The sequence below is a fragment of the Taudactylus pleione genome, unplaced genomic scaffold (assembly GCF_031769625.1).
Source record: "Taudactylus pleione unplaced genomic scaffold, aTauple2 ptg000497l, whole genome shotgun sequence".
Lineage (NCBI taxonomy): Eukaryota > Metazoa > Chordata > Amphibia > Anura > Myobatrachidae > Taudactylus > Taudactylus pleione.
In genome coordinates this window covers 3,251,766-3,278,757 of record NW_028284899.1, presented here as the reverse complement: position 1 = coordinate 3,278,757, position 26,992 = coordinate 3,251,766, and the positions used below count along the sequence as shown (strand labels likewise).

The 26,992-nt window shown below is 47.3% G+C and overlaps 2 protein-coding genes across 2 annotated transcripts in view; one reads left to right on the top strand and one right to left on the bottom strand.

Moving 5' to 3' along the window:
- Positions 1 to 16,592, top strand: part of LOC148502451 (uncharacterized) — a 43,807-nt gene extending 27,215 nt beyond the window's left edge. The window contains exons 8-12 of the mRNA XM_088449883.1: positions 358 to 448; positions 2,503 to 2,604; positions 3,233 to 3,330; positions 12,806 to 12,905; positions 15,068 to 16,592. Of these exons, the coding sequence (XP_088306009.1) occupies positions 358 to 448; positions 2,503 to 2,604; positions 3,233 to 3,330; positions 12,806 to 12,905; positions 15,068 to 16,203 (1,527 nt within the window). The 3' untranslated portion in view covers positions 16,204 to 16,592. The remainder of the gene's footprint in view (positions 1 to 357; positions 449 to 2,502; positions 2,605 to 3,232; positions 3,331 to 12,805; positions 12,906 to 15,067) is intronic.
- The window catches only part of LOC148502450 (uncharacterized), an 87,882-nt gene that overhangs the window by 46,305 nt on the left and 14,585 nt on the right, over positions 1 to 26,992 (bottom strand). The window contains exon 3 of the mRNA XM_088449880.1: positions 25,741 to 25,804. Within this exon, the coding sequence (XP_088306006.1) occupies positions 25,741 to 25,744 (4 nt within the window). The 5' untranslated portion in view covers positions 25,745 to 25,804. The remainder of the gene's footprint in view (positions 1 to 25,740; positions 25,805 to 26,992) is intronic.

The window sequence follows — 26,992 nt, the reverse complement described above, 5'->3', positions numbered from 1 at the left end:
CCAGGCAGAAGACTGGAACTGTACGGTTTGTAACAGGTGCAGGGTGTACGAGTGAACACTAGATAGTATGACTCACGAACAACCTATGTCGCACACATTAATCCATATTATGTTTTTTTGTTTAAATCTTCAACCCCAGCATCCTGTCATCTGTCAATTCTACTTCTGCGCTGACCACAAATGGATGATATTAAGTGCAATCAAGATGGTTACATAAGTGGCCCACAGGATCTCCAGGTAAATGGAATTTTGGAACTGTTATAAGAGCAGTAATGATTATACATTTTCTTTTACTATCATATGTACTAATGATACTTCAGCGTAGCGCTTATTTAAAATTATTTTTATGATGTCCAGGGTAAGTTTCAGAGAGATGTGAATGCTGAGGAGGAGGAAGAGTTGTATTTAAAGATTAAAGAGGAGGAGATTCCTTCAGATATCAGCACAGGTGAGTAATAATCACTAATACAGAAAATAGTCACATTCTCCTTCTTGTTTTCACTATTATAGCCCCTTATTTTTTCCCTATTCTGCCACTGTAATGTGGAGAAAGTGTCTGCCCAGTGAGTGAGCCAAGAACCATCAGCCCCTATTAGACTCCTGCTCTCCCCCTCACATCATGTCGCCTGTGTGTTACCAGCCCAGAGATCTGACCGAGATCTGACAAGTCTACTCCCCACACTCTCTGGTGTATCTCATACATCAGGAGCCATCATCCCCTATTATACTCCTGCGCTCCCCCTCACATCATGTCACTGTGTGTTACCAGCCCAGAGATCTGACCAGTCTCCTCCCCACAGTCTATGGTGTATCTCATACATCAGGAGCCATCAGTCCCTATTAGACTCCTGCTCTCCCCCTCACATCATGTCACTGTGTGTTACCAGCCCAGAGATCTGACCAGTCTCCTCCCCACACTCTCTGGTGTATCTCATACATCAGGAGCCATCAGCCCCTATTATACTCCTGCTCTCCTCCTCACATCATGTCACTGTGTGTTACCAGCCCAGAGATCTGACCAGTCTCCTCCCCACACTCTCTGGTGTATCTCATACATCAGGAGCCATCAGCCTCTATTATACTCCTGCTCTCCCCCTCACATCATGTCACTGTGTGTTACCAGCCCAGAGATCTGACCAGTCTCTTCCCCACACTCTCTGGTGTATCTCATACATCAGGAGCCATCAGCCCCTATTTTACTCCTGCTCTCCCTCCTCACATCAAGTCACTGTGTGTTACCAGCCCAGAGATCTGACCAGTCTCCTCCCCACACTCTCTGGTGTATCTCATATATCAGGAGCCATCAGCCCCTATTATACTCCTGCTCTCCCCCTCACATCATGTCACTGTGTGTTACCAGCCCATAGATCTGACCAGTCTCCTCCCCACACTCACTCTCTGGTGTATCTCATACATCAGGAGCCATCAGCCCCTATTATACTCCTGCTCTCCCCCTCACATCATGTCACTGTGTGTTACCAGCCCATAGATCTGACCAGTCTCCTCCCCACACTCTCTGTTGTATCTCATACATCAGGAGCCATCAGCCCCTATTATACTCCTGCTCTCCCCCTCACATCATGTCACTGTGTGTTACCAGCCCAGAGATCTGACCAGTCTCCTCCCCACACTCTCTGGTGTATCTCATACATCAGGAGCCATCAGCCCCTATTATACTCCTGCTCTCCCCCCTCACATCATGTCACTGTGTGTTACCAGCCCAGAGATCTGACCAGTCTCCTCCCCACACTCTCTGGTGTATCTCATACATCAGGAGCCATCAGTCCCTATTATTACTCCTGCTCTCCCCCTCACATCATGTCACTGTGTGTTACCAGCCCAGAGATCTGACCAGTCTCCTCCCCACACTCTCTGGTGTATCTCATACATCAGGAGCCATCAGCCCCTATTATACTCCTGCTCTCCCCCTCACATCATGTCACTGTGTGTTACCAGCCCAGAGATCTGACCAGTCTCCTTCCTACACTCTCTGGTGTATCTCATACATCAGGATCCATCAGCCCCTATTATACTCCTGCTCTTCCCCTCACATCATGTCACTGTGTGTTACCAGACCAGACATCTGACTCTCTGGTGTATCTCATACATCAGGAGCCATCAGCCCCTATTATACCCCTGCTCTCCCCCCTCACATCATGTCACTGTGTGTTACCAGCCCAGAGATCTGACCAGTCTCCTCCCCACACTCTCTGGTGTATCTCATACATCAGGAGCCATAAGTCCCTATTATTACTCCTTCTCTCCCCCTCACATCATGTCACTGTGTGTTACCAGCCCAGAGATCTGACCAGTCTCCTTCCCACACTCTCTGGTGTATCTCATACATCAGGAGCCACCAGCCCCTATTATACTCCTGCTCTCCCCTTCACATCATGTCACTGTGTGTTACCAGCCCAGAGATCTGACCAGTCTCCTTCCTACACTCTGAAGTGTCTCATAGTTCTCAGTACCAGGTGGCTTCACTCTCCTCTTTATTCACAGACCTTGAAGACACCATATTGGTACATAGAAATTTCGGCTATGAGGAGGAAGATGATATAAATGTGAAGATTGAGGAAGAAATTTCTTCAGATATCAGCACAGGTGGGTATTAACCACTAAATACATAAAGGAATCTCTTTGACTTTGTCAGTCACTACAGCAGTCTCTTCTACCACTTCATTTTATAAGCAGCATAGTTTTTGTGTAATATATTCTACTGGACCCAGCATTTTAAAAAGGATATTTCTAATTTTTGGGTAAAACTATAAAGAAAAAGCTCTTTATCTTCTTCACTGAGATCTGGGTCCCAAGAGGGACGGTTAGGTTTAGGCACCAAGGGGAGAATTAGGGTTAGGGTGAAGATTAGGGTTAGAAAAAACAAAACAAAAACCTTCAACCATTTCTGTGTTGACCATTTCCGATTTGGCCGGAAACGACACATTGTGCCGACGTTGTCCCAGTGTGTACCCAGCTTTAGAGTTGAATATATCCAACAATTTTATACCTTGGCAAAACATTGGTGCATTGTGATATTAATGCCCTGGATTGTGTGCTTCATGCAAAAGAGAGCAGCGTTTCCCCTGCATGCACAAAGCAATTGCACTCGTACCTGTTGCTATACAACACGGTTTGTACAATGAAGCTCTAAGGGTGTGTTGCCCATTGTGGAGCAAAGTGTCTCAGTGTGATAGACATATAGTCAGTCTCTGTGTGTGCTTGTCTCATACAGATGGATCCAATGATAGAAATACACCAGAGGGATGTGCCAGTCCTCTTTATTCACATGCTTCTACAGAGGAAGATCTCAAACTGGACAAGCACATTAAGGTACCGCAGCACAATACAACTATTGCTCTTCCACCACTTTCTGGATTTTGTAAGTAATTTTTTAAGGCTATAAAACTGTACTAACATTTTACTGTATATGCAAAAAAGCTAAAGCACAATTGGAGGGAATCGGTTTGTAATGCCGGTTGCCGTGCCTCCTGTCACAATACCGACAGCAGCATCCCGATGGTTGGTATCCCGACAGGGGTCAGGTAAGTCTACTTGCCCTCCCCCTTCTCCCCCTAACCCTCCCTTCTTGTAGCCTAACCCTCCCCACCCCACACCCTAATCCTCCCCGTTAGTGCCTAAACCTAACCCTCCCCCTCCAGTGGTGCCTAACCCTCCCTTCTTGTAGCCTAACCCTCCCCACCTCGCACCCTATCCCTCTCTGTTAGTGCCTAAACCTAACCCCTCCCCCCCAGTGGTGCCTAACCCTAATCCTCCCCCCTAGGGGTGCCTAGCCCTAACCCTCCTCCCTAGGGGTGCCTAACCCTAACCTTCATCACGAAAACCTAACGTTCTCCCCGCTATGTAGCCTAAACCACCCCCACCCCCTCCCCCACCCAAGGCTAACACCAAGGACGGCCCGGACTAACCTGGGGCCTGATTCAGAGCCGGACGCTCTGACCAGAGCGCTCGCTCTGAATCAGTGCCCTCCTCCATGAAAATGGAGCGGCCTCCTGGCCGCTCGCATAGCTGTGGGTGACCACCCACAGCATATGCGAGCGTCCATGATGATGGACGCGATGGTCTTGACCATCGCGACCATCGGGCTTGCGACGGAGACCCTGCAGTAGGGTCTCCCTGCCGCAAGCCCTGGAATGATTTTGGCTCTATCAGAGCCAAAATCACTCCCACTGACATCACTAGTCGTGCGCATGCGCAGTGGGAGAACATCGTCCCGCTTGCGAGCCTGACGTTAAATGGGAGGCGTGCCATACACCCCCCCCAAATAGCGTAATTAAGGGGGTGTGCCCTATGGTAATTAGGTCACACCCTATTTTTTGGTCGCACATGGCTTCGCTATGCGCAGGATTAATGTGCGCCTCAGTCCGGTTCTGCACAGGGCACGGCACTTCCTGGAGCCGGCCCTGTTAAGGACAGTTCCGCACAAAACATATGAATTGCCATTGAATAAGGTAAATATCCTTACACTAGTTACCTCTTCTGCTTTGCACTCCCAATACTTTCGACTTGTCCTGTCCTTTCATTGTACTGTATAGGCACTTCCATGATAATTATTTGAGGTGGTACGCAGTCAGTTTGTCGCCATCCACAAAGTTGACACCAGAATGTCGATGTGGACAGAATGTTGACGTATGAAACATTAACATTGTCAAATGTCGACTTTGGGTTTAGGGGTTAGGGATAGACTTAACTTAAAAAACACATTGTTGACATTTCTTCAGCTTTCTACATGCTGAATGTCGACTTGGTCAATGTCTACATATAATATGTGGTGATATCCGCGCTATTTTATGGGGGGGAAAGGGGGAGAAGAGAGGGATTGAGGGGGAGGGCTGGTTTCGTGGCTGCCACAGACCAGTGTGATCCCTTTTTTGGTCACTTGGTAGTATGCACAAAGGAAAAATGGGTAGGTCTTGTAGGGCGCACACAAGGAAGAAAGGAGGGGAAATTGGATTGTGGATGTATAGTCTTTTTAGAGCATTTATTTGTGATGTCTCTAAGCAAATGGTGAGTAGGATTCAAATAATAAAAATGAGAGTTATGGTAAGAACTTACCTTTGTTAACTCTCTTTCTTCGAAGTCCATAGGGTCCACAGGGAGACCTTAGGGTGTAGGTGATGGAACTGAATCCGGGCTCCACGCAGTTAAAGCTTTCAGCTCCCAGGATGCACTGAGTTCACTCTCCCAGTCCGGGATCCAAAATGGGTGACCCTTGGTTAAACGAGACGTCAGTAGCCACCAAGACAGAGACAGACGCACCTCCGGGGAGAGCACTATTGTCTGAGCTTTGATCCTGTGGGGCCATCCGTTCCATCTGGAGAGGATCAGCACCTGCAGAGGCCTGGCATGAAATTGAGCAAATTCCACTATGTCGAAGGTGGACACCTTGGATCCCAGAACCTGCATCGCAGAGTGTATTGACACCCGGCAGCTGTGGAGGCAACTGCATATCTGTAGTTGTAATGTGGAGATCTTGTCTGAAGTCAGAAAAATTCTCTGCTGTTGAGAATCCAGGATTGCCCCTAGATGAATCATCCTCTGTGAGGGATTCAGGGAGGACTTCTTCTAATTGAATAACAACCCGTGCGCCTGTAGAAAGGCAATTGTCAGTTGCAGGTGGAGGCGAATGCACTTCTGGAGAACCTGTCAACAGAAAGAGATCATTCAGGTATGGTAGTAGCCGGATATCCTGATTCCGCAGATGGGCCGGAATCAGGGTATCCGGTTCCCATAACTTATGGCCATAACTTTGGTAAACACCCTTGGAGCTGTGGATAGGCCAAAGGGTATGCATCCTGAATATCCAGTGATACCATAAAATCCACAGGTTCCATAGCCAGTATGATGGAGCGTAAGGTTTTCATCTTGAACCTGGGCACTCTGAGGTATTTGTTCAGGGTTTTGAGGTTGAAGATAGGCCGATAAGATCCATTCGGCTTCTGCACCAGAAAGAGAGTAGAATAGTAACCAGTCCCTCGCTGGTTAAGTGGGACTGGCACAATTACTCCTGCCTGCAGCAAGGACTGTATGGCCTTCTGGATCTGTAAGGCCTTGTTCTTGTCTGAAGGGCCTGTTCAGAAAAACTGGTGAGGATGTCTTCAAAGGAATTAGAGGGCGTATCCGTGAGAGACCACTTCTCTTACCCAAGCGTCCTTGGTGGTTTGACACGAGCACTGGCCGAACTGAAGAAGTCGGCCTCCCACTCAGGGGTCCCCCAGAGGAAGGCCCGCCCCGTCAGGCCTCTGATTTGGAGGCAAGATGTCTTGAACTCCAGGCCTGTCTCTTAGGCTTGGCGGCCTTCTTGGCAGTAGACTGTCTAGGAAGGAACTGCCCTTTGAATTTACCTTGGGAATGAAAAGACCTAAAGGAGGAGGTTCGAGACTTTGAAGGAGCAGATGCTGAAGGCAGAAACGCAGATTTTGATTTTGTCAACGTGTCAACAATCTTGTCCAGGGCTGGACCAAACAAAATCTCCCCATTATAGGGTAAGGCCTCCATGCCTTTCTTAGAATCGGCATCCGCGCTCCAAGAGCGCAGCCACAGGGAATGGTGAGCAGACGCGGCCGAGACCCTGGAGGTCAGTAGACTAGTATCCAGCGCGGCCTCAACGATATATGCAGCTGCATCACGGATATGGACAACCAGCGACATCTGATTCTCCGGAGCTTCCGAGGGGAAGGAGTCCACAAGTGCATCGGCCCAACTCTCTATATCCTTAGATACCCAGGAGATAGCCGTGGACGAGCGGGCAACAGCTCCTGAGAGTATATTGATTTTAGGCAAGTTTTAATTTTCATATCCTATGGAAGGCATGGGTAACGTTGCACTTCTAATCAATCGTGTAACGTGGGAATCCACTGCAGGGAGTGATTCCCACTTTTTACAATGAGCCTCGGGAAATGGGTAACATGAGGCCAAACGTTTTTGAGGTTGAAACCTCTTACCTGGTGATTGCCAGGCAGCAGCCATGTGATCCATTAGCTGATCTGACAGAGGGAATACTGCAGAAGTCATCTTTATCTGTTTAAACAGAGGGTGTTTGGATTTAGGGGCTGGCTCGTCATCCTCTATAACCAATACGGATCTGACCGACGCACCAAGGCAGGAATATTAATCCTTGACTTAGTCTCCGCCTCTTGCAAAGGGGAGTCTGGGTTAGAGGTGTCAGCCACTTCTCCGTCATCAGATGACATCTCAGACTAGCTGAGTGGATTGAGATGACAACACAAGACGCTTAGCTGGCCGTACAGATCTCTCACTCTGCAACATGGTCTGAATGGCCGTAGAGAAAGCTGCCAGACTGCACTGAAGTAAATAAAACAGAATGACAGGCTGCTGTGCTAGCCTCATAGGAGGAAACGCAGCCGATACTGCTAGACGGCCTGCAATGGAGGCCAGCATCTGTGAAAAGACTGCCCAAGGGGGCTCCTGTACCGATGTCGGGGGGTTTGAGGTACCCGGTGGGTTATTACACCTCACACATAACCCATCCCTAACCAAATCCTCCTCACTGAAATCTGCCGTACATAATCTGCATTGCAGAATGGGTGCAGAAATATATTCATTACCCTTGTCGGACACCTCTGCAGAGTAACATAACACACAATATGGCACTGGGTACAATGCAACCACGAGTATGTACAAATACTAGCAGGGAAGCAATATACTGGTCCTGTCTTATGCTTGGGTAAGCTGCAGGGACCTGCTGCCTAAATATGGCACAGTGCGGCACACAACAGTATGTGACCAAACTCACAAATATTATTTATATGTATGAGGTTATTTATGAACCACCCTAACAACACCTGTATTAGGGGATGAAATATAGAAAGGGTATAGATATATGCTGACAAATAGAAAAGAGGAGGCAGGCAGGCAGCGCTAGCACAAGTCACATACAATGCAGGAATTACTGCAAATTGACACTACACTCAACTACACAGACTCAGTGTCAGGTAGGAAATAGTGCTACATATGCTGGCCCGGGGGAGAAATATGTAGGGGGACCGGACCACACGCTGTCCTAGGAGAGCTGCGACTGCACCATGAAGAAAATGGCCGCTGGAGACCTCAGGGGGGGCGTGGCCGGAGAAGGAGAACAGCTCAGAGAAGCCAGACCTCAGGGGAAAGGCGCCCTGAGCTGAGGGGAGGAGCTGCTTAAACATGGAAGCTGTCTCTCCTGGCCGATTATTAATCGCTGGGATGCTGGTTTCCCGCACCAAAATGTCCCTGGTGGTCTAGTGGATCGCGATGGCTGGTGCCTGCCTCCACACTCAGCCACCTCCGGTCCATCCCCTGAAACCGGAGGTATCAACTGCTTTAACACGTGGGTCACCTTACCTGTCCCCTAGTGTCCGGTTGCAGTCTGGGTCCTCTCTAGGGGCCTTGGCTAGCGTTGACCCCTGGAATGCCTGCCGAGATCCCCAGATCGGTACTGGCGTCACGGCCCGGAGGGGTGACAGAGCGGCAGCGCAGACGTCCCTCGGACAGTCTGCTGCTGCGCGCTCTATGAAGAAAAGATAAAAGAATTCAAATCATAAAAATAATAGCTTAAGGGCTGCCTAAGCAGCCCCCTGCGTAATGGTGACCTGACTCCGGCCGGGCACCAACGAAACTGAGGTGCCTCTGGCTTGGGGGCGGGGTATAGTGAAAGTGGACTCAGTGCATCCTGGGAGCTGAAAGCTTTAACTGCATGGTGCCCGGATTCAGTTCCATCACCTACACCCCAAGGTCTCCCTGTGGAGCCTATGGACCCTGAAGAAATATGAATATATAAGACTAAAGCTGCATACACACACAACGATTTTGTTACCAACGATTTTATGAACGATTTTCTGTCAGATTTTTTAAAGTGTAATGAACGAGTTTTTTGAAGTACAAACGATTTTTGCATTTTCCCTTAATGAAAATCGTTCAGTTGACAAGTCTGACTGAACTACAAAACTGCAAACGTGAACGCGCATGAACGATAATCGTTCATCATTTGACTCAGAAAGTGAACGATTTTTTCAAACGATTATCGTTAAACGATATTGTTTAACGATAATCGTTCAAAAAATCGTTGTGTGTGTATGCAGCTTAATAGATGGTTTTATTCTAGCCAAATTTATGTATTTTTATATATACATTAAAAACAGTATGGTGGAACCATTCATTGTACAATCTATCACAGTATACACTTTATTTATAGAAAATATATTTTAAAAGTAAGTAGTAAAACAATATAGAAAATTAAGAAGTTTGATAAAAAAAAAAACTTTAAATAAATTGGTAATATGGAATTGGTAAATTGGATGAAAGATAATGTCTGTGCATAGAGTGGGCTGCATACAACACATTGGATGTTATTAGCAACAATGTTTCAGTCCAGCTTGTATTATATGTATGCAATGTGTCTTATTGACATTGATTTTACTAATCAGAGAGTCTAATGGTGCATACACACGATCAGATTTTTTCTTCAGATATGGACGATAACGATTTAAAAATCGTTCAGTCGTTCATATCTGATGGAAAATCGTTCATATCTGACATGCCTGAACGATGGACGATCAACGATGCGCGTTCCCGTTTGTCAGATAACGATATCTGACATCTGATGGGTTTGCAGTCAGACTTGGACGATTCCATTCATTTAATGCAGTCAAAAATCGTTCAATCGTTCAAATCGTTCAAAACTTTGGTCAAATCGTCCAAATCGTTTAAATCGTTTAATCGTTCAGTCGTTCATCTGACAAATCTGACAAGTCTGACAAATCTGACCGTGTGTATGCTCCATATGCTGTATCTTCTTAAGGATTTCTTTTCTTTTGTATGTAGCAACATTGCAAAAACAAGTTAAGTTGTGGAGGTGCATGCACCTCTTACCTCTTCCTGCGTTCCGTATGTATAGGAATTTGCAGTAAGTCACAGGCTGGTGGGGGTCAGGGCTCCGGTCTCGCTGCTCCTGCTGCCTTCGTGCTGGTTAATGTTCGATCCTGTGCGCTGGCTGGGACTCCGTCACCGAGTGCCAGCGAATATGTGGGATCTCGGCTGTGTACGCTGTCAGGCGGTCAGTCCTGTATATTCTCAGGAACTCTGTCTGTGGGTGGTATTGGGTTCTGGCAGTCTGGGTTGCATACATAGATCAATCAGCCCTATCGGCAGAGCTCATGCCTGCAGAGCTGAGTTTCCGATGACCCGGTGCATGCTGTTTCTTTCGGTTACTGTGATGGGTGCAAGATGCAGTGGGTCTGTCTACATGTTCACTGCCGACATAATGACCATGTCAGCATTCTTATATGATGCATGTTGAAATAATATACCAAAACCCTTGGGGGTTTTTATTGTCCAAATTAATTTCTTAGCAATATGATTTGTCCAACTGTATAAAATAATCTTTTCCTGATGCACTTGAGAGTCTCCCAGTCTCATGTTCTTTCATTTTTGTCAGTGGCTTACTCCCTGCCTTCTTTAATACACCTTCTCTTTAGGATATTTTGGAACTCCAGGACACGCAGGTCATCTTTTCATTATAAGCCATTTCTTATAGTTGTAGGTTTGTGAATTCTAATCGCCAACAGTGTGGCTGCCTGCGCTGATGCCATAGTATAAGGTATTATGAGTGGCTGTCCCGGTGGGCTGGGATTGAATCCTGGTGGTGTGAGACGGAGTTCGTGATGACACGTTGGAGTGATGTGGTAGTGTTGTTTTTGCTGGGGATTTACACAAGCGATTGATGAAATAGAGGCCACTCCTGTGATCGGTGGCCAGTGGGAAAGCTTTGTGATTGGGATTAATATGTTCTGAGGTGGTCGGGATAGTTGTTACATTGGAGGTACTGTAGTGTAGCGTTGTGATCTAGAAGATTAGAGAAGTATCAGATGACCGCAATGTTTTGTCCATGTATTGTTTGTACCTGGAGAGTTAGAGATATGTGATGTAGCACAGCTATGTGGGACTGACCTGTGCATGCTTACTTGTGCCTCTGTTCTCATCTCCTGTCTTTCTCTGCTCTTGCTAATTGATCATGTCCTCTGCCATCTGAGCTGTAATGTTGGTCATTGTCATATAGAACCAGTATAAACTGCTGCTATCTCCGAATCATCTCTGACTGCTGTACATTTACTATACATGTACACTACTGCAGTCTGTCAGCAACTGTGTTACCTGCATTTGGCTCTAGCTCAGTTTTATGACCGTACCAACCAGATTCTGCTCCACCCTAACTCTCAGCACTTTTATCCCTTTCATTACCTGACCAACTGTGGCTTGTATTAGAAATGAGCCCAGCTATTTACTGCCTAAAGCTGGATACACACCTAACAGGGGTTGGGATGCCGGCTATCAAAATACAGACAGCAGCATCCTGATGCTCAGTATCCTGACAGCGGCTCCGTAAGTATGTTAACATTCCCACCTTGACCCCCTAACCCTAACCCTCTGTTCCTGCATCCTAACCATCCCCCAAAAACTAACCTTTCCCATTAGTGCCTAAACCTAACCCTCCCCCCTTGGTGCCTGAACCTATTGCTCCCCCTTTGTGCCTAACCCTAATTACCCCCCTCGTGGTGCATAAACCTAGCCCCCCCCCCTCCCCTCCTGCGGCTAACCGCTAACCTGGCCCGTTATTCTCACTTTCGGGATGCCGGCTGTCTAGATTCTGGCGTCGGTGCTCTGTCCGCAGGTCGGGATGCTGGCCCCAGGATTTCAGCAGCCGGCCTCCCACGTGGAGGTATAATAACTACATCCCCCTAACAGATATATCTGCAGATGATGGTTGTTCATACACACTGAACAACCATCATCTAGCCAGGGAAGTGTCCCGTCCCCCTCTCTGCGGCCTCTGCTGCAAGTGTACGGGCGGTCGGCAGGCAGACACAGCACGATGGACAGATATGTATGCAGATATATTGGGCATCGGCTGTGCAGCACAGCTGACGCTATATGACTGTGAACGACGGCGTTCACAGACATATCGCTGGTACACACTGGCCGACGGGCTCCCGATATATTGGCCGATCAATTGATCAGCTAATATATCTCCCAGTGTGTACCCAGCACTAGACTGGCACTTGATTCCCAAATCTTGTCCCCAGGGAGCCCCAACAGTGCATGTTTTCCATACAATGTTTTGGAGTACAGATGTAATTATTACTGACTAATGCTGGGTACACAGTGGATAATATATTCACTGATCAATTGATCGGCCAATATATTGGGTGCCCGTCAGCCAGTCTGTGAACATCGTCCTTAAGACATATCGCGTCTGCTGTACTGCACTGGTCTGCAGATAAATCTGCTAAGTGTGTATCCAGCTTAACACATTTTACATAAAAGCCACAGGTGGTACCAATTATTTCACTTGTGATTATGTGAGAAGACCTGGAAAACATGCACTGTTAGGCTTTCCTGAGGACTGGAGTTGGGAAACTCTAGCCTAGGGAGAGTCAACTAGTGGGGAAGATGCTATTGTAATTCCTTCCTAAGTTATTATCTTCCCAAGGAAAAGAGCAATCACAGTGATACAACATCTGAGGACCTGCATACAACAAACTAAGTTTATGTTCAGCGAACGCTGCTCCATTCAGCTAGAGAATTACACAGACCATATAGGGGCCTGTCAGCCAGTGGCCATATTGGTTATGGGTGGTTGCATTTATGGTCTAAGGAAAACAATACCTTTCCATTACAGTTGACATTATAACTGTGTATCAACTATTCACCTCACGCAATAAGTAATGGAATAATTTATCTTAAAAATGTATCAAACTTTTAATTTATTAATGTTATTGTTCTGTATGTTTAGGAGGAAAACCTGAATGTAGTAATAGTTGATGTTGTTCCAGAAGAAGGAGATGAGTTGAATGTGATTATTAAGGAGGAAATTCCTACAGTTATCCGCACAGGTGCGTAATAATCACTAAATACAGAAATAATCAAATTCCATGTTCTTAATGTTCTGTCACATCAACAGTCTCTTATTCTGCACCCTCCTCTGACTACAAACTAATGAGGGAAAATTATCTGACCAGTGTGGAGGTCAGGAGCCATCAGCCCCTATTATACTCCTGCTCTCCCCCCTCACATCATGTCACTGTGTGTTACCAGCCCAGAGATCTGACCAGTCTCCTCCCCACACTCTCTGGTGTATCTCATACATCAGGAGACATCAGTCCCTATTATACTCCTGCTCTCCCCCTCACATCATGTCACTGTGTGTTACCAGCCCTGAGATCTGACCAGTCTCCTCCCCATACTCTCTGGTGTATCTCATACATCAGGAGACATCAGTCCCTATTATACTCCTGCTCTCCCCCTCACATCATGTCACTGTGTGTTACCAGCCCAGAGATCTGACCAGTCTCCTCCCCATACTCTCTGGTGTATCTCATACATCAAGAGACATCAGTCCCTATTATACTCCTGCTCTCCCCCTCACATCATGTCACTGTGTGTTACCAGCCCAGACATCCGACCAGTGTCCTAGTTCTCAGTACAAGGGGCTTCACTATCATTTTTATTCAAAGACCTTGGAGACACCATAGTGAGTCAGAAAGATTTTGAAATTTGAGGGGGAGGTAGATACATATGTGAAGATTAAGGAATACATTTAAAAAAAAAAAAAAGAAATTTTTTTATGTACATCAGGTAATTTTATGCATTGTACAAAATAAACATGTAAAATATATTAAAAAATTGGAACAGAAAACTGCAAGCAGTGGCAATCAGTTTCAGGAATCATAAACGCATGCAACAATATAAAACAGAAATGTGAAACGTACAAATGCAATGATACTACAAGGCTATGTGATAAGGGTCAGAGGCATAACGTGGAAAATGTTCCTCACATTGTAAACCGTAACATTAAAATAGCTAAATATATTGGCCGCGTGGGGCAAGGCAATCCGGGAGGGCTAAAAAGGGGACAAACTAGGGACCACCATCATCCCGGCACAGGTCAAATCTAGAGCAACAACTGAGATCCCACAGCTTATGATATTTAAGGACATAATTTCTATTGGTGTAAAGATACCTTTCATGATCAGCTGTATCATTGATAAGAGCAGGCATGGCCAACCTGTGGCTCTCCAGCTGTTTTGAAACTACAAGTTCCAACATACCCTCCCGCTGATCATCTGGTAAAGCATGTTGGGAATTGTAGTTTCAGAACAGCTGGAGCTCCCCAGTTTGGCCAGGCCTGGATTAGAGGCTTCCAGTTATGGAGACAGGATGCCTCAGATGCCAGCCATGTTCTATCGATTTTGACCTATCCCAATGTAGAGATACTAAACACATATTTAGAGACAACTTTGGTAATGTTTTCCTTTAGCAAGACCAAAATCCTCAATGAGTAGCTCAAAATACCAATAGAGGGAACCCCATAGACAAACCAAATATTATCTAGGTTGAGCTTGCCCAGCCTGGTGAAGGAAACCGTAAACCTTGGGGGAATGTCAGGGTCCGTGCCAGTCCGCCCCAAAAGGCTGTTTGCAAATCGCCACACAGCAGAAGCCTGCCAAAAAAGAACAATAATTGGGGTGGATCAATTATCAGCCAATAACACCTGCAAGGAGGTTAGAGGAGACCCCGTCTGCAACACAAGGAAGCCTGCTACCTATAGGAAATAGAACATTAGTGTAGGGTTGCCCGTGAGGTGACAGGAAGTTTTTTTCAGCTCTCCGTAAGATTGATCCCCAGAGTCTGACATTGAGAGTAGGGTGTCACAGCTTTTTAAAGCCTACTATACCGTCCACTATCCTCCCCTTATCTCATAAGGCTGACCTCTCTTTCTCTCAAAACCTCCTGTTTATTTTAGGAGCCAGGTTATCTGCTCTATTGAAAGCACAGCCTTGTCACATCCTTGCTAGCTGACCAGAAAGACTCTTTTTCAATGCCATTTATCCAGCCTTTACAACATTTTTAACCCGCATTGTTATGCTGGTAATGGCAGAAAAAATGGTTATTAGATGGAATACATAGACTTGGTGACAACACAGTAAATGTTATGCCGCAGTACATAAGTATCTAGCGAAGACACATAATTTGTCTATATCTTTGTTTTCAACAGATAAACACACCAGCAGGAATACCTCTCGGAGGAACCTCCTTATGTCTCCAGGGTGTGGAGTAGCTGATGGAACCTTTGCATGTTCTGAGTGTGATAAGTGTTTTACCCAGCAAGAAAGTCTCATTTCACATCAGAACAGCCACACAAACAAGAAGCGAATTTCATGCAAACCAGCCCTTGTTAAACATAATAAAACACACACAGGCGAGAAGTCGTTTCCCTGTCCTGAATGTGGGAAATGTTTTGCCAAGAAGACCAAACTTCTTTCACATCAGAAAACTCACACAAGCGAGAAACCATTCTCCTGTCTTGAATGTGGGAAAAGTTTTCGCCAGAAATCAAATCTGTTTAAGCATAAGAAGATTCATACCGGGGAAAGACCATTTCAGTGTTCCGATTGCGGGAAACGCTTTCAGCATAAGTATAACCTGGTAGGACATCTGAGAATTCACACTGGGGAGAAGCCGTTCCCGTGTTCCTATTGTGAAAAGTGGTTTGCGCAGAAATCAGATCTTTTCAGTCATCAGAAAACTCACACTGGCGAGGAGCCGTTTCCGTGTTCTGAGTGTGAGAAATGTTTTGCACACAAATCGGCTCTCATTAAACACCTCAAGGTCCACACTGGAGAAAAGCCTTTTATATGTTCTGAATGTGGCAAATGCTTTGTGCAGAAGTCAAATCTAATTAGGCATCAGAGAATTCACACAGGCGAGAAGCCATTTGCCTGTTCGGAGTGTGGAAAACGATTTACAAATCGATCGAATCTTGTTGAACATCATAGAACTCACACAGAAAAAAAGCAAATTTACTGTTCAATCTGTGGAAAATGTTTTTCACAGAAAGCGGGCCTTATTAACCACCAGCGAATACACACCGGAGAGGAGCCTTATCCATGTTCTGAATGTGGCAAGTGCTTTACGCATAAATCGGACCTCATTAAGCATCTGAAAGTGCACACGGGAGAGAAACCATTTCAGTGTTCAGAGTGTGGGAAATGCTTTATACAGAAACCAAACCTGGTTAGACATCAGAGAATTCACACAGGTGAAAAGCCCTATCCTTGTTGTAGCTGTGGGAAATGTTTTACAAATAAATCCAATCTTGTTAGACACCAGCGAATCCATGCAGGTGATTAGTGTTCATTCTAGCATCCTGTGCCTGTCAAAACCCGTGCACTTCCTCTTTCCTGCCTGGGGTGTCGCTCTCTGCTCTGGTGCTTCTAGCACACTCAGTTGATGCAAACATAAAGAGAACATATACCGGGCTGCATTTTTTCACAATGAAATTTAGAATTAAGCTCGGAAACGCATCTTCCCAACTTGAAATATCTGCGATTTGCCCCACCGGCAGCGCAACATGGTTTTGCCTAGGTGCAAACCTAGTTTTTTGGTGCCTAGTTCTGAATTAAGCCCATGGTGAACATTCTGTTCTTATGTAATTTACTGTGTACATATTGCATTTATTATACCACTATTGTGTAATAAAAATGTAACTGTGTGTAAATTGTAAAATTATAATACAAACTTTTGCCTTTAATATGTGTCTGGGTATCTGTTGTTGTTTATACCAAGATAAACCCCCAGGCGTTATTTGACTATAATTGGCAGTTGTTCTATGGCAGTCTACATATGGTCGGCCATTAATATCTCATGATAAAAATAATATGCCTATCCCATTTTACCATACGCTGCCTCTTGTTTTACATCCTTCATTTTTATTGCCTAAAGATTAACCCTAAACCATTCTCTGAGTTAAATAAATAGAAGTGTGGACAGTGCTAGTAAAAAAAAAATAATATTTTGCATTGCAAATACAAATAAAGATTATTTAATAATAAAAAACATAAAAGTAAATACAAGAGAATATTAAAATTCAAATAGGTATCAATATACTTGGTTAAAAATTAGCACATTAGTAAATACCGGCCGGTGAAAACCTTCATTCAATTTATATCCTACCCTAGGTGGTTGTTGGAAGAAGGTAATTCAAATATCTCCAATTGGGAGAAAGGAAATATCAGTTTGTAGCTGCAGTCTCAAAAAAAATCACAAATCAGTTGTTATATAGTTGTTATGTCAGTCAGTTTGAAATAGGTGATAAGCCAAGCAAATATTCATGCATGACACAGAAAGCAGTGATTAGTTTGCTGAAATGGCAAGCAGGCTTTTGTTTTATCTCCCGGGAGAATTGTAAGTACTAATTCCTTTTTTTTGGAAGGTACTGAAGCGGAAAAATGTGAGTCTAATTGCAGTAAGACTGCACTAAGCTGCATAAGAGTCTTCTGAAGCTTCTTGAATGAATATGGAGAATGAATAAGCAGTTCCATTCTCATGTATGTGTTCCTGGACTTTTACTATTACTAACACACTACTCTGCAAAAATAACAATACAAAAGCCTGCTTAACCATTTCAATCCCCTAGGGTTGGATATAAATTGAATGAAGGTTTTTACCGGCCGGTATTTACTAATGTGCTAATTTTTAACCAAGTATATTGATACTTATTTGAATTTTATTGTATTTACTCTTATGTTTTTTATTATTAAATAATCTTTATTTTTATTTCCAATGCAAAATATTGTCTTTTTTTACTAGCGCTGTCCACACGTCTGTTTATTTGGTTTTTATATAGGGTGAAGCATTCACCTATTCATGATAGCAGCTGTAAGATTAGAACCTCTTTTAATTACCCTTAATAAAGGGAGTGTAGAGGAGACCTAATTAGAGCGCCTGGGCTTTCTTTTCTTTTTGTTGATTACTACATTCTCTGAGTTATTTACTCCCTAAAGAACTCTATCTTTATCTAACTCCCCATCGTTGAGCATTTATTTAGTTGGAAGGTTTATAATGTTGATTCCTACAATCCTAAAATATGAGGACGATAATACTTGGGCGTGGGTCATTCCATCAATGGACCGCACAAGAATATAAACAGATATGGTTAGGCTACCCTACTCGTAGATAGTACAATAGGGACTGAGCTAATCAGCACATCAATAAAATACACAACAAAGAACTAAACTCAATCCTATCTTTGTATGATATATTTCTCTTTGTGGAAAGTTGTTCTTTCTCTTGTTGAACCATATGTAGGACATAACAAAAATTAGAAAATACATCCCCCCCTCAGGGTGTGGCAGAGTGAATGATTCAGGTGTATCCAGATGTTGCCACCTTTTCCACCTCAGGGGCGTATTAAGAGAGGATGGGGCCCTTGTGCATTTCCCGTCCGGGGCACCCTCCTCTCTCCCCGGCTGCCGTCAGCGAACTGACAGCAGCAGTAGACTCCGGGCACTAGTCTGTGCCCGGAGTATACTGCACCGTTCTCCCGGTGATTTCATACTGGGCATGCGGAAAATGATGGGAAAATGGCTACAGCGGCCATTTTCCAGTTGTTTTGTTTAGTGCTATTCGGTGGGACTTCAGGGAGGTAAGTATGTATATATAAAAAAAAAAACTATGGGTGCAGTGCGGGCCCCCCTGGACCCATTATAATTATGCCCCTGGGTAGTCTTACTTCATATAAACTCAAACTAGCTTGTAGAAAGATCTTTAGGGCTCTATTCAACATGTTAATTATCGTTTTATTATTATGATCTGAAAATCAGATGTCTCCACTTTTCAAAGCTCCTTTCACGCATGGTCACACATGCACACAAGAGCCTCTCTCTCCGGCGGAAGGAGCCGTGCAGGGGCGGAGGGATCCGAAAGGATCCCTTTTCACGACCCGGGGTTCCTTCCCATAGGAAAGGCGTGGTAGCGGGAGCACTCGCCATCTGAAGATAACGAATGCTCCCGCAATCAAGCTCCGAAAAGATTGGAATTTCTGAGCTTGATTAATTCTGTCCCCATACTATTGTATAGGGCCGGATTGCCCATCTGGCAAATGCCAGAAGGGATGGTGGCCAGATGGGCCGGTCCGGCTGCAAGCTCCGCCTCTGCTTGGCCAGGAATACTGGAAGAAGGGGGCTTACGCACAGGGGGCCGGCCAGGGCAGCCCCAGTCCGTCCCTGCTAGTGTATGGGGACAGCGGGCCATTCCGGTAAGCAGGAGATATCTGTGATATCTCCTGCTTTACCCTTTTGATGACTGGCCCAAAAACTTAATTTCTTCAATTGCAAGTGAAACTGTTCTTTTTCACCTGCTTTTGTACAAATTAAGTAATGATATTTAGAGCCCTTAGTGAAGTTGCCTCCTTCTATAAGCTCCTTGGAAACTTATGCCAGTATCAGAATGGATATGTCTCTATAAAAGAAGGAACAATGTGCAACAAAGTGTAAAATCCTAATGAAATTTTTAATTAGCTCATAAAGATGACAAAAATATGAGATATGGTAAGAACTTACCCTTGTTATCTCTATTTCTACGAAGTCCATAGGGTTCCACAGGATACCTTGGGGTATAGGTGTGACGTCAGTCGCAGGGCACCAAAGAGTTAAGCTTTCAGCCTCCCAGGATGCACTAGGTCCCCCTCCTATACCCCGCCCCCGGGCCAAGGCACCTCAGTTAGTTACCAAGCCATAGGCCGGAGGAGGAGAAGGAAGAGAGAGAACAAAGATCTGGACACATACAAGAATCACATTCTCACCAGAGGGAGACGGAAAACCGGTGACCAGAGCAAAGCCCATCTGCAGCACAGGTGCGACAGGGCGGGAGTCCTGTGGAACCCTATGGACTTCGTAGAAATAGAGATAACAAGGGTAAGTTCTTACCATATCTCATATTTTCTACTTCAGGGTCCATAGGGTATCCACAGGATACCTTGGGGATGTCCCAAAGCAGTATCCTTTAAGGGTGGGGACGCTCCTGTGCAGAAAGGAGAATCCGCCGCCCGAAGGAAGCATCCTGAGAGGCGAAGGTGTCAAACCTGTAATACCTCACGAAGGTATGGACAGAAGACCACGTAGCAGCCTTGCAGATCTGAACTGCCGAGGCACCGCGTCGAGCTGCCCACGAAGGACCCACAGACCTAGTGGAATGAGCCTTCAGAGAAGGAGGGACCGGTAGGCCTTCATGAATATAAGCTTCAGAAATAGCCATACGGATCCAGGCTGCCAAAGTTTGCTTTGAAGCAGGCCAACCCTTTTTACAGAAGCCATAGAGGACAACAAAGCGTCCGACTTCCTAAACGAAGAAGTGCGGTCAACATAAGTCCTTAAGGCCCGCACAACATCCAAAGAGGCCTCACCCACGGAAAGACCCGGTGAGTTAAAGGCCGGAACAACTATTTCCTCGTTAACATGAAACTGGGAAACAACTTTGGGAAGAAACTCGGGCCGAGTGCGGAGCACTGCCCTGTTCCCATGAAAAACCAAGAAAGGGGGTCTACAAGAAAGAGCCCCTAACTCAGAAACACGTCTGGCCGAAGCAACGGCCAGAAGGAAAACAGTCTTAGCTGTTAGCCATTTAATATCCACTGAGCCCAGTGGTTCAAACGGCGGTCCTTGGAGAGCCCTCAGGACCACAGCCAAATCCCAAGGCGCCACAGGTGGAACAAAGGGCGGCTGAATACGGAGAACACCTTGCATAAAGGTGCGCACATCCGGGATTGTAGCAATCCTACGGTGAAACCAGACAGATAGGGCCGAAACCTGTACCTTCAAAGAAGCAAGGCGAAGCCCATGATCTAGTCCCGCTTGCAGGAAGGCGAGAATCCGAGACAGACGAAACTCCCGCGGTGCATAACCTCTCGGTCGACACCACTGGAAGAACGTATGCCACACGCGATGGTATATCCTCGCGGAAGACGGTTTCCGAGCTCGTAACATGGTACGCACCACAGAGCTGGAAAACCCCCGGGACCTCAGCATGGCCGTCTCAACAGCCACGCCGCCAAAGACAGCCGAGTCAGGTCCAGGTGAAGACAAGGACCCTGAGACAGAAGGTCCGGTCGTAGCGGCAACCGCAGAGGACTGTCCACGGACAGACCCTGAAGGTCTGAGAACCAGTGCCGTCTGGGCCACGCGGGAGCTATCAACAGGAGCGTCCCTCCTTCCTGTTTGAATTTCCGGATTACCCGTGGAAGAAGGGAGACCGGAGGGAACAGGTATGCGAACCTGAACGTCCACCGGACGGACAGAGCATCCACCAGAGACGCCCCTTCGTCTCTTGTGCGAGACCCGTACACCGGCAACTTGTTGTTGTGCCGGGACGACATGAGGTCGATTTCTGGAAGACCCCACCTGTCCACCAGTAGTTGAAAAACGTCCGGGTGCAGGGACCATTCCCCTGGATGAACGTCCTGGCGACTTAGAAAGTCCGCCTCCCAATTTAGCACTCCCGGGATGAAGACCGCTGATATGGCCGGAAGATTGCGCTCCGCCCAAACCAGGATCCGAGAGACCTCTACGAGAGCCGCCCGACTGCGAGTTCCTCCTTGCCTGTTTATGTAGGCCACGGTGGTAGCGTTGTCCGACTGGACCTGCACCGGGTGACCCTGGAGAAACCGCTGTGCCTGCAGGAGAGCATTGAAGACCGCACGGAGTTCCAAGATATTTATTGGAAGCTCCGCTTCTGTCGGCGTCCACCTGCCCTGGAACAAGTGTGGACCCGAAACTGCTCCCCAGCCCCGAAGACTGGCGTCCGTTGTCAACAGGACCCAATTTGGAACCCAGACCGGACGTCCCTTGTTGAGGTGGGTCGTCTTTAACCACCACGCAAGGGACAGGTGAACCTCCGGGGTGAGCACAATCATCTGGAACTTCAGAGACTGAGGCAGCCCGTTCCACTTGGACAGGATCAGGTGCTGCAGAGGTCTGGAGTGAAACAGGGCGTATTCCACCATGTCGAACACCGACACCATGGAGCCCAGTAACCTCATCGCCGAGTGTAAGGACACCCGGCGGCTGTGCAGACAACTGCGCACCCTTGACTGTAAAGCAGAGATCTTGTCCTCCGTCACGAAGATCCTTTGCTGTCCCGAGTCCAATAAGGCTCCAAGATGCAGAATCCTCCGAGACGGGATTAGAGTGGACTTCTGCCAGTTGATTAGCCAGCCGTGCCGTTGCAGCAGTGCAATGGTCAGGTCCAAGTGGTGTAACAGGAGCTCTGGAGATCCTGCCACCAATAACAGGTCGTCCAAGTACGGCAACATGCGGACTCCTTGCAGCCGCAGAGAAGCCGCCATGACCGCCATCACCTTGGTGAAAACACGTGGTGCTGTCGCCAGGCCAAAAGGTAACGCCCGAAACTGGAAGTGGTCGCTGCGGATTGCAAACCGAAGGAACTCTTGATGGCGCAAAAGAATAGGGACATGCAGGTAAGCGTCCTGTATGTCCAATGACACCATGTAGTCCCCAGGTTCCAGCGCCAGAATGATGGACCGTAGGGTCTCCATCCGAAACTTCGGGACCCGCAAAGACTTGTTGAGTGCTTTGAGGTTGAGAATCGGACGATATGACCCATTGGGTTTCTGTACCAAAAATAGATTTGAATAGAAACCCTGGCCCCTCTGGGAGAATGGAACAGGCACTATAACTCCAGCCTGGAGCATAGTGTGCAATACCTTCCGCAGCTCCGTAGCCTTGTTCCGGTCTGATGGTAGACCCGTGGTGAAGAATCGAGCCGGGGGTCTGTGCCGGAAGGAGAGGGCATACCCGTGGGAGACCACCTCCAGAACCCAAGTGTCTGTCGTAGTGGTCGACCAACACTGGGCGAACTGTAGCAGGCGGCCTCCCACCCTGGGATCCCCCAAAGAGAGGCCCGGACCGTCAGGCCGCAGGCTTGTCATCTGGCTTGGGGGCCGGACGTCTGGTACTCCATGCCTGCTTCCGGGGCTTGACCGATTTCTTAGGGCCAGCCTGTCGAGGAAACGACTGTGGTTTGGGCCTGCCCTGGGCCCTAGATGACCGAAAGGACGATGGTCCCGAACCAGAAGGAGCAGCGGCCGACGGGAGACAAGCAGATTTGGCTGCCGCCTGCGTGGCCACAATCTTATCCAGATCCGGACCGAAGAGAACTTCTCCGGTAAACGGCAACGCTTCCAGACCTTTCTTGGAATCTGCGTCCGCCTTCCAGGATCGCAGCCACAAGGTGCGACGAGCAGCTACCGCTGCTGAAGAAATTCTAGACACCAGAGTACTAATGTCTAGAGCCGCCTCGTTGATGTAGGTGGCCGAATCACGGAGATTGCCAATCAACTCCGCCTGTTCGGCCGGACAGTCGGATTCAAAAGAAGCCTCTAATGAATCCGCCCATCGCTCTGGCAACCCAGCAAATGGCCATAGCCGGCCGTGCTGCCCCCCCTGCAAGGGAATAAGCGGACTTCAGGCAGATTTCTACCTTGCGGTCCGTAGCATCCTTAAGGGAGGACATGGATGGCATCGGCAATGTGGCACTACGGACAAGACGGGTCACGTGAGAATCCACCTGTGGAGGGGATTCCCACTTAGCAAAATAATTATCCGCGAACGGATAAGCCACCGCCAGGCGTCTCTGCGGCTGGTATATTTAGCCGCTGGGGGAACTTCGTCCTCAATCACCAAGGCTGTGCGGACCGCCCGAATAAGTCCAGGAATATATACTTTGAACTTAGCATCAGCGTCCTTAGTATGGAGAGGTTCCTGATCGTAAGGATCCAGAATCTCCCCATCATCAGACGTCCCTTCGTCATCCTCATAAGGAGCGGACAGAGACGCCACCGGCCTTTTATGAGGCCGCATCACAGACTCCCCTTGCAACACATCCGACAAGTGCTGTACAGAACTCGTCAGGGAGTTAACCCACGCTGGCTCCTGAGAACCCGGGAGCGGGGAAATAGGGAGACTGTGGGGTACCACCAATTGTCGTGGGAACCCCTGCATGGGTGACGACACCACAGACTGCTGGGACAAACCTATCGGAGTAAACGCGGGCTGCGGAGCTAACTGGCCCACTAAAGTTGTTAACGCCTGAGCGAAACAAGCCCAGGGCGGCTCCTGTACCGGTGCTGTAACCGTAATAGGCCGCGCCATGGACAAACACTGCCGGCAACGGCCCTCCGCGCTACCCTCCCCCTCCGCTAACGGTACTTTGCACGTGGTACACTGTAGCCGGAGGGGAAAATCACTTTCAGACATGATGGCACCACGTATGTGACCTCTCTCACCAATTAAGTATTAAATAGGCGAGAGACCACCCTGCAGCACCGCACCGCAAGGGCTTTAGCAGAAGAACAGGGACAGTAATAAAGCTGACAGTTTAGAGAAGAAAAGTTACAGGCAGCGCTAGCACAGTCACATACAATGCAGAGAAATAACAATTCCTGCACTAACAGCGCTGATCACTCAACTACACAGACACAGGGCCTGGTAGGACACAGCGCTGCATACACAGACCTGAGCCACAGCGGAGGAGAGGTATGCGGGGGGACCCAGACCACGATGCTTCCTTCCAGACTTCCAGCAGCGTTCACCATGCATTGCAGAGAAGATGGCCGCCGAGGAGCAGAGAGAAGCTGGCCTGGGGGAGGAGCGCTGACACAGGACCAGTCAGCACAGTGCAGAGAGGGCTGTGTGCAGCGGGGGAGGCGCCGGCTGTGAGACAGGGAAGGCGCGCTCCCCTGGCATGCATTTAACCCCTGGGACGCCGCAGCGCTACCGCTCTGCTGCGGTCCGCTGTCCCAGGGGGTAGTGGAAGCGCAGGTTGGTCGCCTGGCTCCACGCTGCAGCCAGTCCCCAGGGAGCCCCCTGCCTGGGGACTTAGGACCATGTGACCAGCGGGGACCCACCGCGGGACCCCGCTGCTTACCTCTGTCCCCCTTGAATCCGGCCATGGTCCGGAGCATCTGGGGTCACCGCTAGCTGTGACCCCAGACGCCCACCAGCATCCCCGGATCAGTACCGGCGTTCTGGTACCGGCGGGGTGTAGGGAAGACAGCATGGACGTCAGGACTGACTGTCCATGCTGTTCATCCAGATGTGCAGCCACAGCTGCATGAAGAAAAAGCTTCAGGGGCTCTTCTAGCCCCCACTCCAACAGGTGCACCCGACTCCGGCCGGGCACCAAACTAAACTGAGGTGCCTTGGCCCGGGGGCGGGGTATAGGAGGGGGACCTAGTGCATCCTGGGAGGCTGAAAGCTTAACTCTTTGGTGCCCTGCGACTGACGTCACACCTATACCCCAAGGTATCCTGTGGATACCCTATGGACCCTGAAGTAGAAAAAAAAAACGATTACCAAAAGTCAAGTTGGACTCATACTAGATGAATTCTTCTATGGGCTTTGAACACACGTCAAATAGGAAGTTCCAGATCCCTCCTGATGAACCAGCAGTCCCAAAGAGGTCCGTTCCTGATGTAGAGTAATAAAATATGCAGCACAACAGCACCCAATGCGTTTTGACTCATATGGAGGGTACACACGGCCAGATAACGATTGTAAAAATCGTTACATCGTTCATATCGTTGACATGCTTGGCATGCATCGCCGAACGATGCGCGTGCCCGCATGTCAGATAATGATATCTGAAATCGACTGTGTTTGCAGTCAGATCTGGACGATATAATTAATTTAAATACTGTCCGAAATCGTTCATCGTTCATGAGATCGTTGGCAAAATCGTTCATCTAGCAAGTCTGACTGTGTATGCACCATAAGATTTATTACACGGATGAAACATGTTGACACTTCCCGTTCCAGGAAGCCCTTCCAGGAGTTATTTGCCAATAACTGTCTGCAGCGACTAAACAACACTTACCCATCCCTGATATCAGCACTTCAGAAGCTAAAGACCTGGATCACTCCTTCCGTGGAGCTGAAACCTAGAAGACAACATATTGTTAGTACTAAGCCTTGCATACAGTCACAGGGACTACTTGCCATGCTTTCTAACTATATCTCCACATTTATCTTTTATGCAATGCTCATTGATAAATAATATATGCACTATATTAGAGTGACTACAATTACGCTAATTGCTGAAAAAAGGACTTGGCCAGCTGGTTAAAAAAAAGACTTCTATAGTATTCAACCTGTTCATACTCGAGCTGTACCTAACTGCCCACTATATGAACAGAACCCTAAACAACTGTTTTTAGCATAAATTATTTTTAGAGATGTACAATTTGTTTTAGCAAGAGTCCCAATATATTCTAAAGCCATTGTTCTCAACTTCAGTCCTCATCTACCACCAACAGGTCATGTTTTGGATTTCTTTCATCGTGCACAGGTGAGTTCATCTATTTTGCTAGGTCAGTAATCATCCCATTTGCTTCCACAGACAAATCCTCAAAACATGACCTGCTGAGTTGAGATTGAGAACCACTGATTTACAGGTTTCATTTTATGCTTGTTGGATACTTAGCTATCATGGTTGTCGAGACTCCTACCACTCCTCTGGGAAAAATCTTTGCTGCCCTTAGGGCTCAAAATTCTCGCTACTCAAAACACGTAAAGACACAGGGACCCAACGATACATTGTGAACTTTGATTAAGCCACACACACAAGAGGTACTTCCCTGCCTGCTCCTTCCATCTATAGCAGTGGTTCTCAAACTCGGTCATCAAGACCCCAAACAGTTCATGTTTTCCAGGTCACCCAGCAGGTGCACAGGTGTATTCATTACTCACTGACACATTTCCCAGGTCACCCAGCAGGTGCACAGGTGTATTCATTACTCACTGACACATTTTCCATATCACCCAGCAGGTGCACAGGTGTATTCATTACTCCCTGAGACATTTCCCATATCACCCAGCAGCTGTACAGGTGTACTTAATACTCCCTGACACATTATCCAGGTCACCCAGCAGGTGCACAGGTGTACTCATCACTCACTGACACATTTTAAAAGATTCACAGATGGAACTAATTATTTCACTTGTGATTATGTGAGGAGACCTGGAAAACATGCACTGTTTGGGGTCCTGGGGACCGAGTTTGAGAACATGTGATCTACAGCATGCAGACAACTCTTATGCAGCTGAACAGAACTGTTCTAGGTCCTGAA